The following is a 13,732-nucleotide window of genomic DNA, read 5'->3' on the forward strand; positions in this document are numbered from 1 at the left end:
AATATGTGTGTGTTTGTGTGATAAAGCACCATTCATATATTGGAATATCTACTAAATTCCAGTAACTGTTTTAGATAATTTATATTTATTTTATTTATCAGCTCTCCTGTAAACAGTGCCCATTTTACAAATGATGAACAATATGAAAAAGGCCATATAGCTGGACAGTGTCAGAATTTAGAATCATATCCAGATGACCAGACACCAAAATCTAGACTAAGAGTCTATAGTATTAATTGTAAATACTATGTAATTATTGCTATATTTTTATTACATTTTTAATTTTAAAATTATTTTTATTAAATATATTGGGTGACATTGGTTAAAAAGATTACATAGTTTCAAGTGTGCATTTCTATGACATATGATCTGTATATTTCAAGTTAAGAACCATATGATTTCACTCATATGAGGGATAGAAAACTGAAAGCAACAAATGAACAAATAAGAAAAACAAAAGCTCATATACACAGACAACAGTATGGTGGTTACCAGAAGGAACGGGAGTTGGGGGTAGTAAAGGGTAGAGGGGGTCAAATATAGGGTGACTAAAGATATATTTTTTAAAACTGAGAGATCTATAAATTACTAAGAAAGATTTACTATTGGCAGTTTCTCCATTTGATACTGCCACAACGCCAAATCTTATTTTAAAATTGCTCTACAGGAGATCATAGAAACTGTGACTGGTCTTGTATAACATGATGTAAGAGCCACACAATAACTCAGTTTTAAGGTAGAGCTATAAGACACTGTTTATCAGATTTCTAGTATTTTCTCACTCTGTACATCATTACTAATTGCATAAAATATTAGTGACTCAGTAAAATGGAAACAAACATATTAGGATTGTTTGAAGTTTGATAACTTAGTTCCATAATGTGTAAACCTTTGATGATTGTGAATGATCAAGAAATCTACTTTTCTGGTCAATTAAGTTTTTTGGATAATTCAAATTTAAGGAAATAAACTTTTGAGGTTTTTGTTTTTGTTTTTTGGTTGTTGTTAAAATCTTTTATTGTTGGACATTTCTCTAAATTACTTCATATTTCTTCTTCTGACTACCATATTTAACCAATAGTGAAAAAGATGAAATTTTAAAATCATGATAATAATGATGATGGTATCTTCTAAAACTTTTATATACATATGATTGTTATTATGAAATATTGATTCCAGGACATATCCTGAAATTCAGAGTGCTTTTTACATTTCTATTAATTCTAATTTTAGTTTTATTATCTTCTGGCTTTTCTTTGAATTAGAGTATGGAAAAAAATTAAGGATATTGACATAAATAGTTGGTTAAGTTTCCATTATTTGAAACTCTTTTGTTTCACATACGATGAAAACTTAAGACATGTTATTTGTACCTTACTGTTGTTTGTTTCTTTTATTCATGTTTTCTGCTAAAATTTATAAGATTTTTAGAGATCAAGATTCATGATTTGCAACAAAATTGGGGACACTAATACAGGGGTATGCAGACAATTCTTTGGAAAATATTTGAAGAAAATATTAGAACTCCTATTCAAATATATATGAATATACTCATATATATGTATATTTAATTAAATAAGTATACATGTGGTAGGAGTGCATAACCATAATTTTGTTACTGCTTGGGTTCATGCCCAAAACATTTTTAGACCACTAGGATATGAGGAATTGAGCTTCATGTAATTTTAAAATGTAGTAAAACATATAAGAGAAAAGACCTGAAGGGATAAAACTGGACTGCATCAAGCAAGACCTTGGCAAGACTTTAATTTATGAGTCTTAAATTATATTTTGAAACAAAGGAGCTAAAGATCTATTCTTTGATATCTGTAGTAAAGAAATAGAGGTCTAACCACTGAAAACAAAGCTAATAGCACCAAATCTCTTTCCTTAGGAAATAATAAATTACTCTTGCCTTTTGGAAAATCTGGTGTATAACATAAAATATCAAAGCCAGTTAACTTCCAACCAAATTGCAAATGGTGTGGAGTCACTTAATGGTGGAAATCTAATTAGTTAGCCATTGGTGTGGTCTATTTCCCAACTGTTGGACTACTAGATGTGATGTGCATGCATTTTTCTATAACTTTTGAAAGAGTAATTTTTATGTCCATGTGAGATATATTTGACCTGCCAAAAACAGAGCACTAAAATATTCTTTTTCTGATAAGTGTACATCTTTATATGTAGTTTCTATATCACATATCTTGCCCAATAACCTCTATAATGAGTTTTACTCATGTCTCCTTAATTCATCTGAAGAATTTTTCTAACCAAATGTTGCTTATTTTGTTTTTAGGAGTTTATGGGAAACTTGGGCTTCACAGTGCTTATCCTAAGAAATCCTGGACACGGCTTGGGGCTGACATTGCCTCAGGCAATGAGAGGTAAGGAATGAGAGTAAGTTACTAGTACAATGTATTTCTTGGTTTAGTTTGCTTCTGCTTGATGTTTTGTTATGACATAAAATTAAATTTTAGATTAATAATTATAATTCAAGGATAAATAAATGAAAAAAATAAGGGACCAGAAGGGATTATGGAAATTTCTGAAAAGTAATAGAGAAAAAGTAAAACAAGTAAAAGGCATGGGAGAACATAGTTTATTTAAGGAGTGAATTTTAATTAATACATGTTTACAGCTATCAACAAATCTTTAAAAATATCAATTCTGTGAGTTAATAGATGATGTATACGGTGGGACCATAATAGTCTGAATTGAAATGGTAGGTGATTAAGAGATAGATGAAAATACTTACTTACCTTTTTTCTTTTCTTACTTACCTTTTTAAGTGTTTAATCTTTAATATAGGTTAAAAACAATATACAAAATATGAAGAAATATGAATAATATAATAAAGGCAATTTGATTTGTATGTATATGTACATATATATCCTTACCCAATATATATATATATATATATATATATATATATATATATACATATATATACACACACACACACACACACACACACACACACACACACACTAGAGGCCTGGTGCACGAAATTCGTGCAGGGGGTGGGGGGCTCCCCCAGCCCGGCCTGCACCCTCTCGCAATCCAGGACCCCTCCGGGGATGTCCGATTGCTGATGTAGGCCTGCAGGGTTTAGGTCCAATCCTGCAGGCCTAAACTGGCAGTCAGACATCCGTCTTATAATCCAGGACTACTGGTTCCTAACCACTTGCCTGCCTGCCTGCCTGCCTGATCACCCCTAACCACTCGGCCTGCCTGCTTGATGACCCCTAACCCCTCTGCCTGCCTGCCTGATGCCCCTAACTGCTCACCTGCCTGCTTGGTCGCCCCTAACTGTCTCTACCTCGGCCCCCGCCGCCGTGGCTTCATCCAGAAGGACGTCTGGAATAATGTCCAGAAGGTCATTCGGCTGTCCGGTCTAATTAGCATATTATGCTTTTATTATTATAGATATAATTAAAGCTTTAATAATTATAATAAACTGAAATGATGTAGAATATGGTTACAATAAAATAAACATAAAGGTAAAAATACTATCTTAATCACAAATCTTAATTTCTTATAAGATGGGAAAATAGGAAAAAAACCCACCCTTTCCTAAATAACTTTTGTATCAAAGAGGAGATGAAAACTTTATCAATAGGATACTTGGGAAGAAGCAATATTGTGAGTGTTGCATGAGACTTGGCCAAACATGCAATTACATTAAATGCTTGTATTGTTGAATAAGGAAATACAAAATAAACTAAGCTGTCATTATGAGAAACCAGAAACAAAATGACTAATAAATCTAATAAAATCATTTGGTGCAAGATAAAGGCAGAAATTGGTGAATTAGTAGGAAATTAGTAGACTTAGATTTTTATTTTATTTTTAGAGATACTGTTTTTAATCTCTGATAACTTTATTCATATAAAATTATGTAAAATCAGAAATGAGAATTCAAATATAACATACCAAAGAGATTAAAATTGTAATATAAAATGTGCTATCTATATGCTATCATTTTGAAATTTTAAAAGTTATATATAGAAATATAAATTAATTGCCTAAAGGAGAATAAAATGGAAGAACCAATAATAAAGATACAAAGTTATCTAAGATTTATTTCCAAAAATACATTTGGTTAAATAAATGTATGATGTGTTTTTTTTTCAATCATTCATCTACTACTTTTTATGTAGTGTAATCTATTCCACAGCACAGGAAAATATGTGAAGCTTTCCAATTAATTTTAGGAGGCAAGCATAAAATAATTTTTTAAACACCTGCTAAAGATAACTCAAAAAACCCTAACAAAATCTGAGGCAACAACCAAGTGTAAGTAAAAGGCAAAAATCCTAAACAACAACAAATGACACCTAGTAATTTATTAGAAGAAAATAAGATTATGACTGAGTGTGAGTCATTCAAGTAAAGAGAGATGGCTCAAATTGAAATAATTAATTAATATAATTTATCTAAAAAATAGGTATAAAATTTGAGAATATAATAATTTTGGTATAAAACAGAAATGCATTTTATAAAATTCAGCTTGCATTCTTTGAATAAACAGTAAATTAGGATTTCAAAGGACTTTCTTTGAATTAATGTTTTTTACTAGGGTGTTGAGCCATTAGTTGAGAATTGTGGCTTTAAATACTAATACAAAATAAATATTTAAAAATATCTCTGACGGAGCTCCAGTGGCACAATCGGTTAGCGCGTGGTACTTACAAAAATATCTGTGAAACAGAAATTTTCTATTTTATATAAAAACTAACATTAAAAATCAGTGCATTACAATAATCATTAAATATTGTTATTAAAGTTTTGGCCAATGTGTTGCATTAAAAAAAGGACAGTAGTTGGAACTATTGAAAGAAATCCAAACTGCCATTTTTTGTGTTTGTGGATTATGTACATTTGGTTTTAGAAATGTAGAGAACCACCTGAAAAACTATCAGCTGAATTCAATAAGTGCACAAATCAATAGCTTTTTAATATGTGAGCAATAAATTTTTAAATTATAATGTAAAATCCTATTTAAAATGTCAATTTAAAATACTAGAAATAAACTTAGAATTTATAGGAGCTATAAAAGCAAAACAATAAAACACTAGTAAGGAGCATAAAAGGAGAATATAATATATGGTGATGAGTAATGTAAATGGAAAGGCTCAATATTATAAAGATGTCAAATCTGATGCAACTTTAATCACAAGCCACATATAGGCACTAGGAATCTGATTCATTAATTCTAAGCCTTTTGGAACAATGGACACTTGAAGATAACCAAACATAATCAGGTGTATATTTATAAAAATACTAGAGCAACCTAGTGAATGGTGGAAACATGTATTGAGATGGAAGACTGGGACTAGCCTAGTTTTTTAGAAGTTGATAGCAGAGGAGTCAATGGCAGGTGACTGAGAAGCAGAAGTAGGAGAGGAAAATTTGTGATGGGAGGAAAGATGAACAGGAGGGACCTTAAGGAATGCCAGGTGGCTGATGTGGAGAGCAGAGACTGAGCACAATAGGGTTCCAAGGAGTAGTTAGGGATCAGGGCCAGATTCACTGGGGATATCAACAATATTAGTGTTTACCCTCCTCAAAGCATCAAACAGCTGTTTGAGGTTTCGAAGAGGATAGTATGGGTGGGATGTACCACTTATGTTTCTATTTCTTTAAAAATATCATTCTAGGCAAATGCAGACAACAGGAGGGGTAAAACATGGATCTAGGGACACCACTTAGGAGGTCCAATCAAGAGAAAGTGTAACTTATAGTCAGGAGCTGAAGTGGCAAAGGAAAGAAGTGGGCAGATTTACAGACAGGAGACAAAATCTATAGGTGTATTGGTATGAAGTGCTTTCTTGGCTTCTGGTTTGTGTAACTGGATGGTGGTGCCATTTACTAGAAGAGGCCTAAATTTGGGGCGGGGGGTAGGTTATGAGTTCAGATTCGGTCATGAGGAGTTTGAAGTTCCTATATCACACCCAAGAAGCATTGTGAGGTAGGTAAATAGGGATCAATAAGAAACTTCAGTTATAATAAGGTTAGTAAGTTGGAATTTGGCAGGAACAATATGAGTGGATTTTTCTTATAAGATGTATTAAAAACCTCCTTCGGAGTCTGAGCTACAGGCTATTTTGAAAGAAACTCAATTTTATTAATTAAAACTATCCATGGTAATTAACTAGGTACCATTTATTGAGTTCTTATCAGGAAGTCTGACTATATGTCAGGCCTCTACCAAGCATTTTACATACATTATCTCATTTAAATCTCTCAATGCTGTAAGTTAAGTATTATTATCTGCATTTCACAGACATTAAAACTGAGGCTAGAGAAGTTAAGTAAAATTTCCTAAGTTCATAAAGCTCTAAGTTCCTGAGGCTGGATTTTTACCCTGGTTTGTATGATTCTATTGCTGGTGTTCTATATTACAAATATTAAAAACAGCATCTCTTAGTATCAGTCCTGCAGAGGAGTACTTTAATGAGTTTATGTAAATAATGTGTAATTATCATAATATATTCCTTTTATGGATATATATTTTTTTAATCCTCACTGAGGATATTTTCCCATTGATTTTTAGAGAGAGAGGAAGAGAGAGGGAAAGACAGAGAGAAATATCGGTGTCAGAGAAACACATTGATTGCCTGCCTCCTGCAGGAGCTCTGACCAGGGCCTGGGCCAGGGAGCAGCCTGCAACCAAGGTATGCGTCCTTGACTGGAATTGAACCTGGGACCCTTGGGTCCGCAGGCCAGTGCTCTATCCACTGAACCAAACTGGCTAGGGCTGGATAGCCTTTTTTAGCTTCTAAAAATTGTGCAATAATTTAAGACTTTCAGTAAGTTGTAAAAATAAAAGAGTTCTCACATATTCTTCACTCAGTGTTCCCTGATGATATCTGACATAGAACACTATCAAATCCAGCAAGTTGATATTAGTACAATATTAACTGCACTACAGAATAGTTGAATGATTTCTTTAATAATTTATCTACAATCTTCTTATTGTTAAAAGTCAGTTTAGTAAGCCTTTCTAATCTATTGTTATGGGAGCAGATTTCATGTGCATCCCTTTATGAACTTTCACCAACGAAATTAGTGATCTAAATTTATTTGTTTGCAATTTATTTATTTTATGAAATGCATTGGAGTGAAACATTCAGAGGAAAATTTCATGTCAATTTTGTAAATTCAAACATTTCTTACACTAACAACCAAAGCAAGCTTAGCCAGATATTTGACTAGGAAACTTGCTGTTGTTAAATCTATATATATAAAAGGCTAATATAAGTGTCCGACTGTTCGACCATTCGACTGGTAGCTATGATGCGCACTGACCACCAGGGGTAGACGCTCAATGCACAGACATGGAAACATGGAACAGACTGATGAATCTCATAGGGAAGGGGGTGGGGGGAGGGCAGGAAGAGATTAACCAAAGATTGTATATGTATACTAGAGGCCCATTGCTTGGATTTGTGCACTGGTGGGGTCCCTTGGTCTAGCCTGCGGGGATCATGCCAAAACTAGAAGTCTGACATTCCCCGAGGGGGTCCCGAATTGTGAGAGGACGCAGGCCTTGCTGAGGGACCCCACTGGGGCACGAATCTGTGCACCGGGCCTCTAGTATTATTATATAAACTAGTGTTCCCGTTGCAGGAAAAATCCTGCAATAGGGTTTCCTGCTGCACTCTACCCCACCCTGCCTGCTCTCCTCCCTTGTCCCCCGCCCCGCGATCTCCGCCAGCCCCCCTGCTTTTCTAACTTCTCCACCAGCCTGCTCTCCTTCCTTCTTCCCTTGCCCCGCCTCCGCTCTTCCCTTCTCCCGCGGCCCCGCCTCCGCTCCTCCCTTCTCCCCCGGCCCGCCTTCTCCGCCATGCCCCCTGCTTTTCTAACTTCTCCACCAGCCTGCTCTCCTTCCTTCTCCCCCGGCCCCGCCTCCGCTCCTCCCTTCTCCCCTGGCCCTGCCTCTGCTCCTCCCTTCTCCCCCGGCCCCGCCCCTTCTCCCCCGGCCCCGCTTGCTCAACTTCCTTCTCCCCCGGCCCCGCCCCTTCTCCCCCGGCCCCGCCTGCTCAACTTCCTTCTCCCCCGGCCCCGCCTCCGCTCCTCCCTTCTCCTCCCCCCCGGCTTGCTTGCTTCTCTGCAGCTTTGCTCCCTTCTGCAGCTCTTGGCTTCTTTCTACGCTGTCGCGATATGCAAATTAGCCGCCATCTTTGTTTTGATAATTTGCATATTCGTCCTGATTGGCTGGTGGGCGTGGCTTGGGTGTAGCAAAGGTGCGGTCAATTTGCATATTTGTCTATTATTAGATTAGATTTACCTCTGGTTAGAGTGTAGGCCCTCATACTGAAGGGTTGTGGGTTTGATTCCCATCAGGGGCACATTCCTCAGTTGCAGGCTTGATCCCCAGCCTCTGTTGGGGTATATTTGGGAAGCAACCAATTGACATGTCTCTCTCACATCAGTGTTTCTCTCACTCTCTTGCTCTCTCTTACACACACACACACACACACACACACACACACACACACAGCATACTCCTTCCCCTTTACTCTCTCTAAAAAAAATAAATTAATGGAAAAATATCCTTGGGTGGGGGAAAATATTTTTTAAAAAGAAGTATAGCCGAAACCAGTTTGGCTCAATGGATAGAGCGTCGGTCTGTGGACTGAGGGGTCCCAGGTTCGATTCCGGTCAAGGGCATATACATTGGCTGCGGGCACATCCCTGTTGGGGGGTGTGCAGGAGGCAGCTGGTCGATGATTCTCTCTCATCAATGTTTCTAGCTCTCTATCCCTCTCCCTTCCTCTCTGTAAGAAATCAATAAAATATATATAAAAAAAATAAAAATAAATAAAAAGAGTATTGAATCCCAAGGCTTTGGGAATATAGAATAGAGATAAATGATAAAGAGCCTGTAAGGTTTTAGAAGACTTAAATTCAATTACATTTATATTTATAATATAAAGTTTAGAATAATAATTTCAACAATTTATTTCTCTCTTTGCCTAGAAAATTATTAGGCACTGTGGCGTTTACGTAGCATTTCATTAAATATTAATATCAAAGTTGAATAGCCACAGAAGACTTGAGTACAAAATCAGTTACAAGGCAGTAGTATCTATTATTATGTCAAATTTATGTTGGAACAGAAACAGGGATTGGGCATTCAGTGGAGAAGAGACTCGCATGGGATGACTTCTTGAAAGCAAAGGAATTTGTCAGTTTTTAAGAATGAATAGACTGGAGGGCAGAGTAGAGATGATGATAATTTGTGTGAAAGCTGATAAACACATAACAATTTTTTGTGAGAGTAAGCAAATTCTTTTGGTGGGAGCAGAGGACTTATGTAAGAGAGGGGACAAGGTGTTGTTATTTTTTATATTACATTAAAGTTTTCTTTTCAGGTCATATATTCTATGTGTTTTGATAAATGTATAATGACATGTATCTACCCTTATGGAATCATACGGAATAGTTTTACAGCCCTAAAAATCCCCCGTGCTTCATAGGGAATGCATTTTTTAACTTATTTATTTATTTTTAGAGGGAAAGAGAAAGGGAGGGAGAGAGAAAGAAACATCAGTACTTGTACTACATCAATTTGTTGTTCATTTATTCATTGGTTGATTCTTATATGTGCCCTAACTGGGGATGGGACCCACAACCTTGATGACAATGCTTCAATCAATTGAGCTACTCAGGGGTAGAATGAATTTTAATCTAATATTCACAAGGACCTTTTGGAATATTATACTGACCTAGTGTCTAAAAAACTTTCTTCAGCAATATAAACAGTATTAAAAATATTATCTTGTCCTAGCTGGTTTGGTTCAGTGGATAGAGTGTTGGCCTGTGGACTGAAGGGTCCCGAGTTCAATTCCAGTCAAGGACATGTACCTCAGTTGCAGGCTCGATCCCTGGCTCTGGTTGGGGTGGGTGTGGGAGGTAACCAATTGATGTGTCTCTTTCACATCAATGTTTCTCTCTCTCTGTCTCCCCCTCCTTTCCACTCTCTCTAAAAATCAATGGAAAAATATCCTTGAGTGAGGATTAACAACAAAAAAATATTATCTTGGTATTACTGAAGTAAAGGATTGATTTGAATTACACTGCTAATTTGATTTTGGTGTTACTTTAAACCCATAGCTTTCTTTTCTAAAAAAATATATTTTACTGCAATACATTACCTGGTAAGTTGGAAAATTTATATTTAAATGAAAATTACTAATAAACACATTATTCATAAGTGAACTAACATTTCAATGAGCATCTTTCCTGTCTTCTGTTTTCTGTGCATGTGTTATCTTTGTCAAAAATAAATGGTGTATATTGTTTTATATCCTGCTCTTTTCAATCAATATGCAATGAGCAGAATCCCTTGTAATTCATTGTTTTCCTACAATATACTTTTTGCACTGTATGGGTTTAGGTTTTTCAGAATTTCAGGGATTATCATGATATCATTACAGAATGTGGTAGTATTGCTTTTTCTTTAGCAGGTGAAGAACTAAGAGTCAGACAGGTGGGCTGATGTTATTTAATGAAAGTATTTTCACTTGATCAGGAGTCTTCCTTTTGCCTTAATTCAACCTCTAACTCCATTCATTGATCTATTCTTGAGTTTTGTTATTTAATCTCTCTGGATATTAGTTTCCTTGCCTTTAAAAGTTAGTAGTTATTCTAGTATTCTGTAACGGAGTTTTCTAGGATGTCATAGCAAAATAGGAACAAAGGTAACACTAAATTCTTTCATTAAAATTACATCAATTGACAAGTCTTTTTTTCTCTCTCTCTGACTCTCTTTTTCTAACCTCAAAGACACAGATTTGAATTAATTACCATCTTTGGCCCATAGATGACCTCTTTTAACTTCTTTCTGCTTTTGGTGTTGATACTATATACTAGACATCTGTGAATTTCCCACTTACACAGTAGCCTTTTTAAGGATGTTTACTAGTCAAAAATCTAAGTTTTAATGGAATGCCATGTTTTATTTACCATTATGTTTCTAGCACCTACTGTAGTGTCTGGTGCAAACCAGTTGCTCAATCAATATATGTTGCATGATTGAATGGCTGTCACATAGACCTGTTTCCTGGATGAACGTTTTACTGGTAGAGGAGAATCCATTGTCAAAACTTGCTAAAATGTAGACATTGACAAAAGAGGCAGGTAATTAAAATAAACATATGCCATTGAAGTTAGTAATGATTGTGAATTGAGAATAAAACAAACATATATTCACTAGAAAAACCTAAGCGGCAGTGAAAGACTGAACAGAAATTTTATTAAATGTGAAGTAAAACAAACAAAAATGATCAAAACTCTTGTAGTTTCATATTGTGTGCAAACACAATATTTGGAACATAGCACAGTAGAGGCATGTATACTTTTATCCATACAGTAACATTGGGATTTTTGGGGGAAGATTTAAATATTGCCACTTTTCAAATGAAGATAGGACACTCAGAAAAGTTTAAGTGACTTCTCAAAATCACACAGCTAGTAAGTGGCACCTCTAGGTTTCATACTGTATCTGTCTGACCATAAAAGTATGAGCCTTAATGAATGATAATAAACTGTCTCAAAATTGTATCACCAGTCTTCAGAACATTTAAGAAATAATTCCTTCTGAAATACCTTTATTATTTAACTTTTGCCAATTGAGGAGGAAGATTTTCATTTTAGGAAATGATATATAGATGTCATATTTTTAACATGTACACATGATAGCCAGATGATCGGCTCCATTAGCTTTAAACTTTTTGCAAAAGCCATTTGTTTCTGTCTTGACTTGGAATTTCTTCTTTTATCTCCCTGGAATTGTTGGCTGTAGTGCATTTCCTTTGCGATCTGGAGTTAGGTGGGTGATCTCTATTGCGGTGCCAGATACTTGATACATCTTTATGCTGTTACAGAATTATAGTAGAGGATGCTGTGGATTGGCGACCCCATGACAAAATTGTGCTTGGCTCCTCTTCCTATGAGCCTCACGAAGCTGAGGTCCTCACTGTGAAAGAAGTTAAGGGCCACCATGTGCGGATCCAGGAGCGGCTCAAGCACCGGCACGTTGGTAAGGTTTGCTTTGCTGGTTAAGGGAGGTGAACGAGCCGGGAAGAACGTGTTCTGCCTGGGGCCTTGGATCCGATCACCATCCAGAGGAGAGGGACAGTGCTTTACTGCTGCCTAGTTGCATCCTAGAAGGCTTATCCCTATCCCTTCATTCATTTTATTGCCAAATTAAAAATACTTTGATGTGAGGGAATTTTTTAAACTTTTATTTATAATGGCAAGTCTAGAAGCAAGCGGAAGGGTTACGGCTCTTGTTCAAGGTCACCGGACATTTTCATGTCTAGGCCAGAATAAATCTCATGGGAGCTGAGTTTCCAGTTCATTTCCTGGCACTCTGAATTACACAGTTACTTAGAAGGTGGTAGTTATTGTAAATAATGACTTCTTTTCCATACTTAGGAATGTATCCCTCCTGACATAAACTTCATGTTATGTATTGACTACTACTGCTACCAAAAAAATATCCAAATGCCTTTTCTCAAAAAAAAAGTGCTGAATATTTTATACACTATACACAGTTAAATATACATTGCACATAAATAATAACCATAACCATACATTTCCTGCTTCCGTGGAATAAACTTATCTAACACAGAAGATACAGCGAATAAGTAATAGAATATGGAAATAGAAGGGTTAGGGAATATCTTTTTGTCTGTGATTTGTGAGAGGGAAATACATGTTTTCACCAGGACTACATATAAAGCTACATTTAAATCATAGTTCCAAGGATGATTTCTGTTTTTAAAAAGTGGCCAAAGAAGAGAGAAATCTTCAGCGATCCTGGTCAGTGAAGTGCTCCATGTGGAGGGCAGTGACAGAAACCAGCCCTTGGCTGTTTGCCTCCCACTGCTGAGGAGGCTCCTCAGGCAGCAGTGAGCTTGAGACCCACCGTGGGAGGACGCTGCTGCTGCTGCCCTTGGCCCCTTCACTCTCCTACATCGCTGCTTTAGTTCTGTCACTGCCTCAGTTGCTCTGGGATTCCTCACTCTCATGAAAGAAGTCCACAGACAATGTCCAGCCAAACGCTCAGTCTCACACTGATGCATTTAAGGAAGGAGGATGGGGACCCCACTAATTGGACAGGTCCGCCCTGCACAGTACCCTGTCCCAGTAGCCACAGTTATTGAGGAGAAATGAATTCTTGCTCAACCACTTTCACTCTGATCCCAAAGAGACACAAGTAACCGGGCTTTTCATTTCTCAGCTGACATTTGTGGAGATGCCCGAGGAAAAGCGGACCTTGATGCTGGTAGTACTTCCGAGGGGAAAGGAGTGTTTTCATTTGGCGGATTCCCTGGGCCCCAGACTGGTGATTCCTGAAGTTGGTTTTTAAAGGTGTTTCTTCCTCAACTCCTTTTGCCCCAGGAAGCGTACACGTCCTGGAGGATGGCCCATACGTTCGTTTGGCTGCTGAGGTTGGACTTTTGACCCGAAATATACAAATGCAGTCTGATACATCATGCAGGGGGAGACTCCTTGTGGGGTCCTTCAGGAAGTCCAGCAGAGAAGAATTTTCAGGTAAACGAAATTTTAAGTGACATTACCAATTGGAGCCTATTCTTCTGGGACACTCAGAAATTCCAGCTGTGAGAATTTTCCTTTATAAAACAAAATGTACAAATTAAATGGCTCCTCTGTGCTCTGAGTAGCTATGCATTTTCAGTTCTAATCTGTGCTT

At 36.6% G+C, this 13,732-nt stretch overlaps 1 protein-coding gene across 1 annotated transcript in view; it reads left to right on the plus strand.

Moving 5' to 3' along the window:
• Nucleotides 1-13,732, plus strand: part of PKHD1 (PKHD1 ciliary IPT domain containing fibrocystin/polyductin) — a gene marked incomplete at its 3' end in the record, with an annotated part of 394,211 nt that overhangs the window by 273,377 nt on the left and 107,102 nt on the right. Inside the window, exons 54-56 of the mRNA XM_079780770.1 lie at nucleotides 2,300-2,387; nucleotides 11,898-12,052; nucleotides 13,420-13,572. Of these exons, the coding sequence (XP_079636896.1) occupies nucleotides 2,300-2,387; nucleotides 11,898-12,052; nucleotides 13,420-13,572 (396 nt within the window). The remainder of the gene's footprint in view (nucleotides 1-2,299; nucleotides 2,388-11,897; nucleotides 12,053-13,419; nucleotides 13,573-13,732) is intronic.

This window comes from Cnephaeus nilssonii (assembly GCF_951640355.1).
Source record: "Cnephaeus nilssonii genome assembly, chromosome: 9".
NCBI classification, from domain to species: Eukaryota; Metazoa; Chordata; class Mammalia; order Chiroptera; family Vespertilionidae; genus Cnephaeus; species Cnephaeus nilssonii.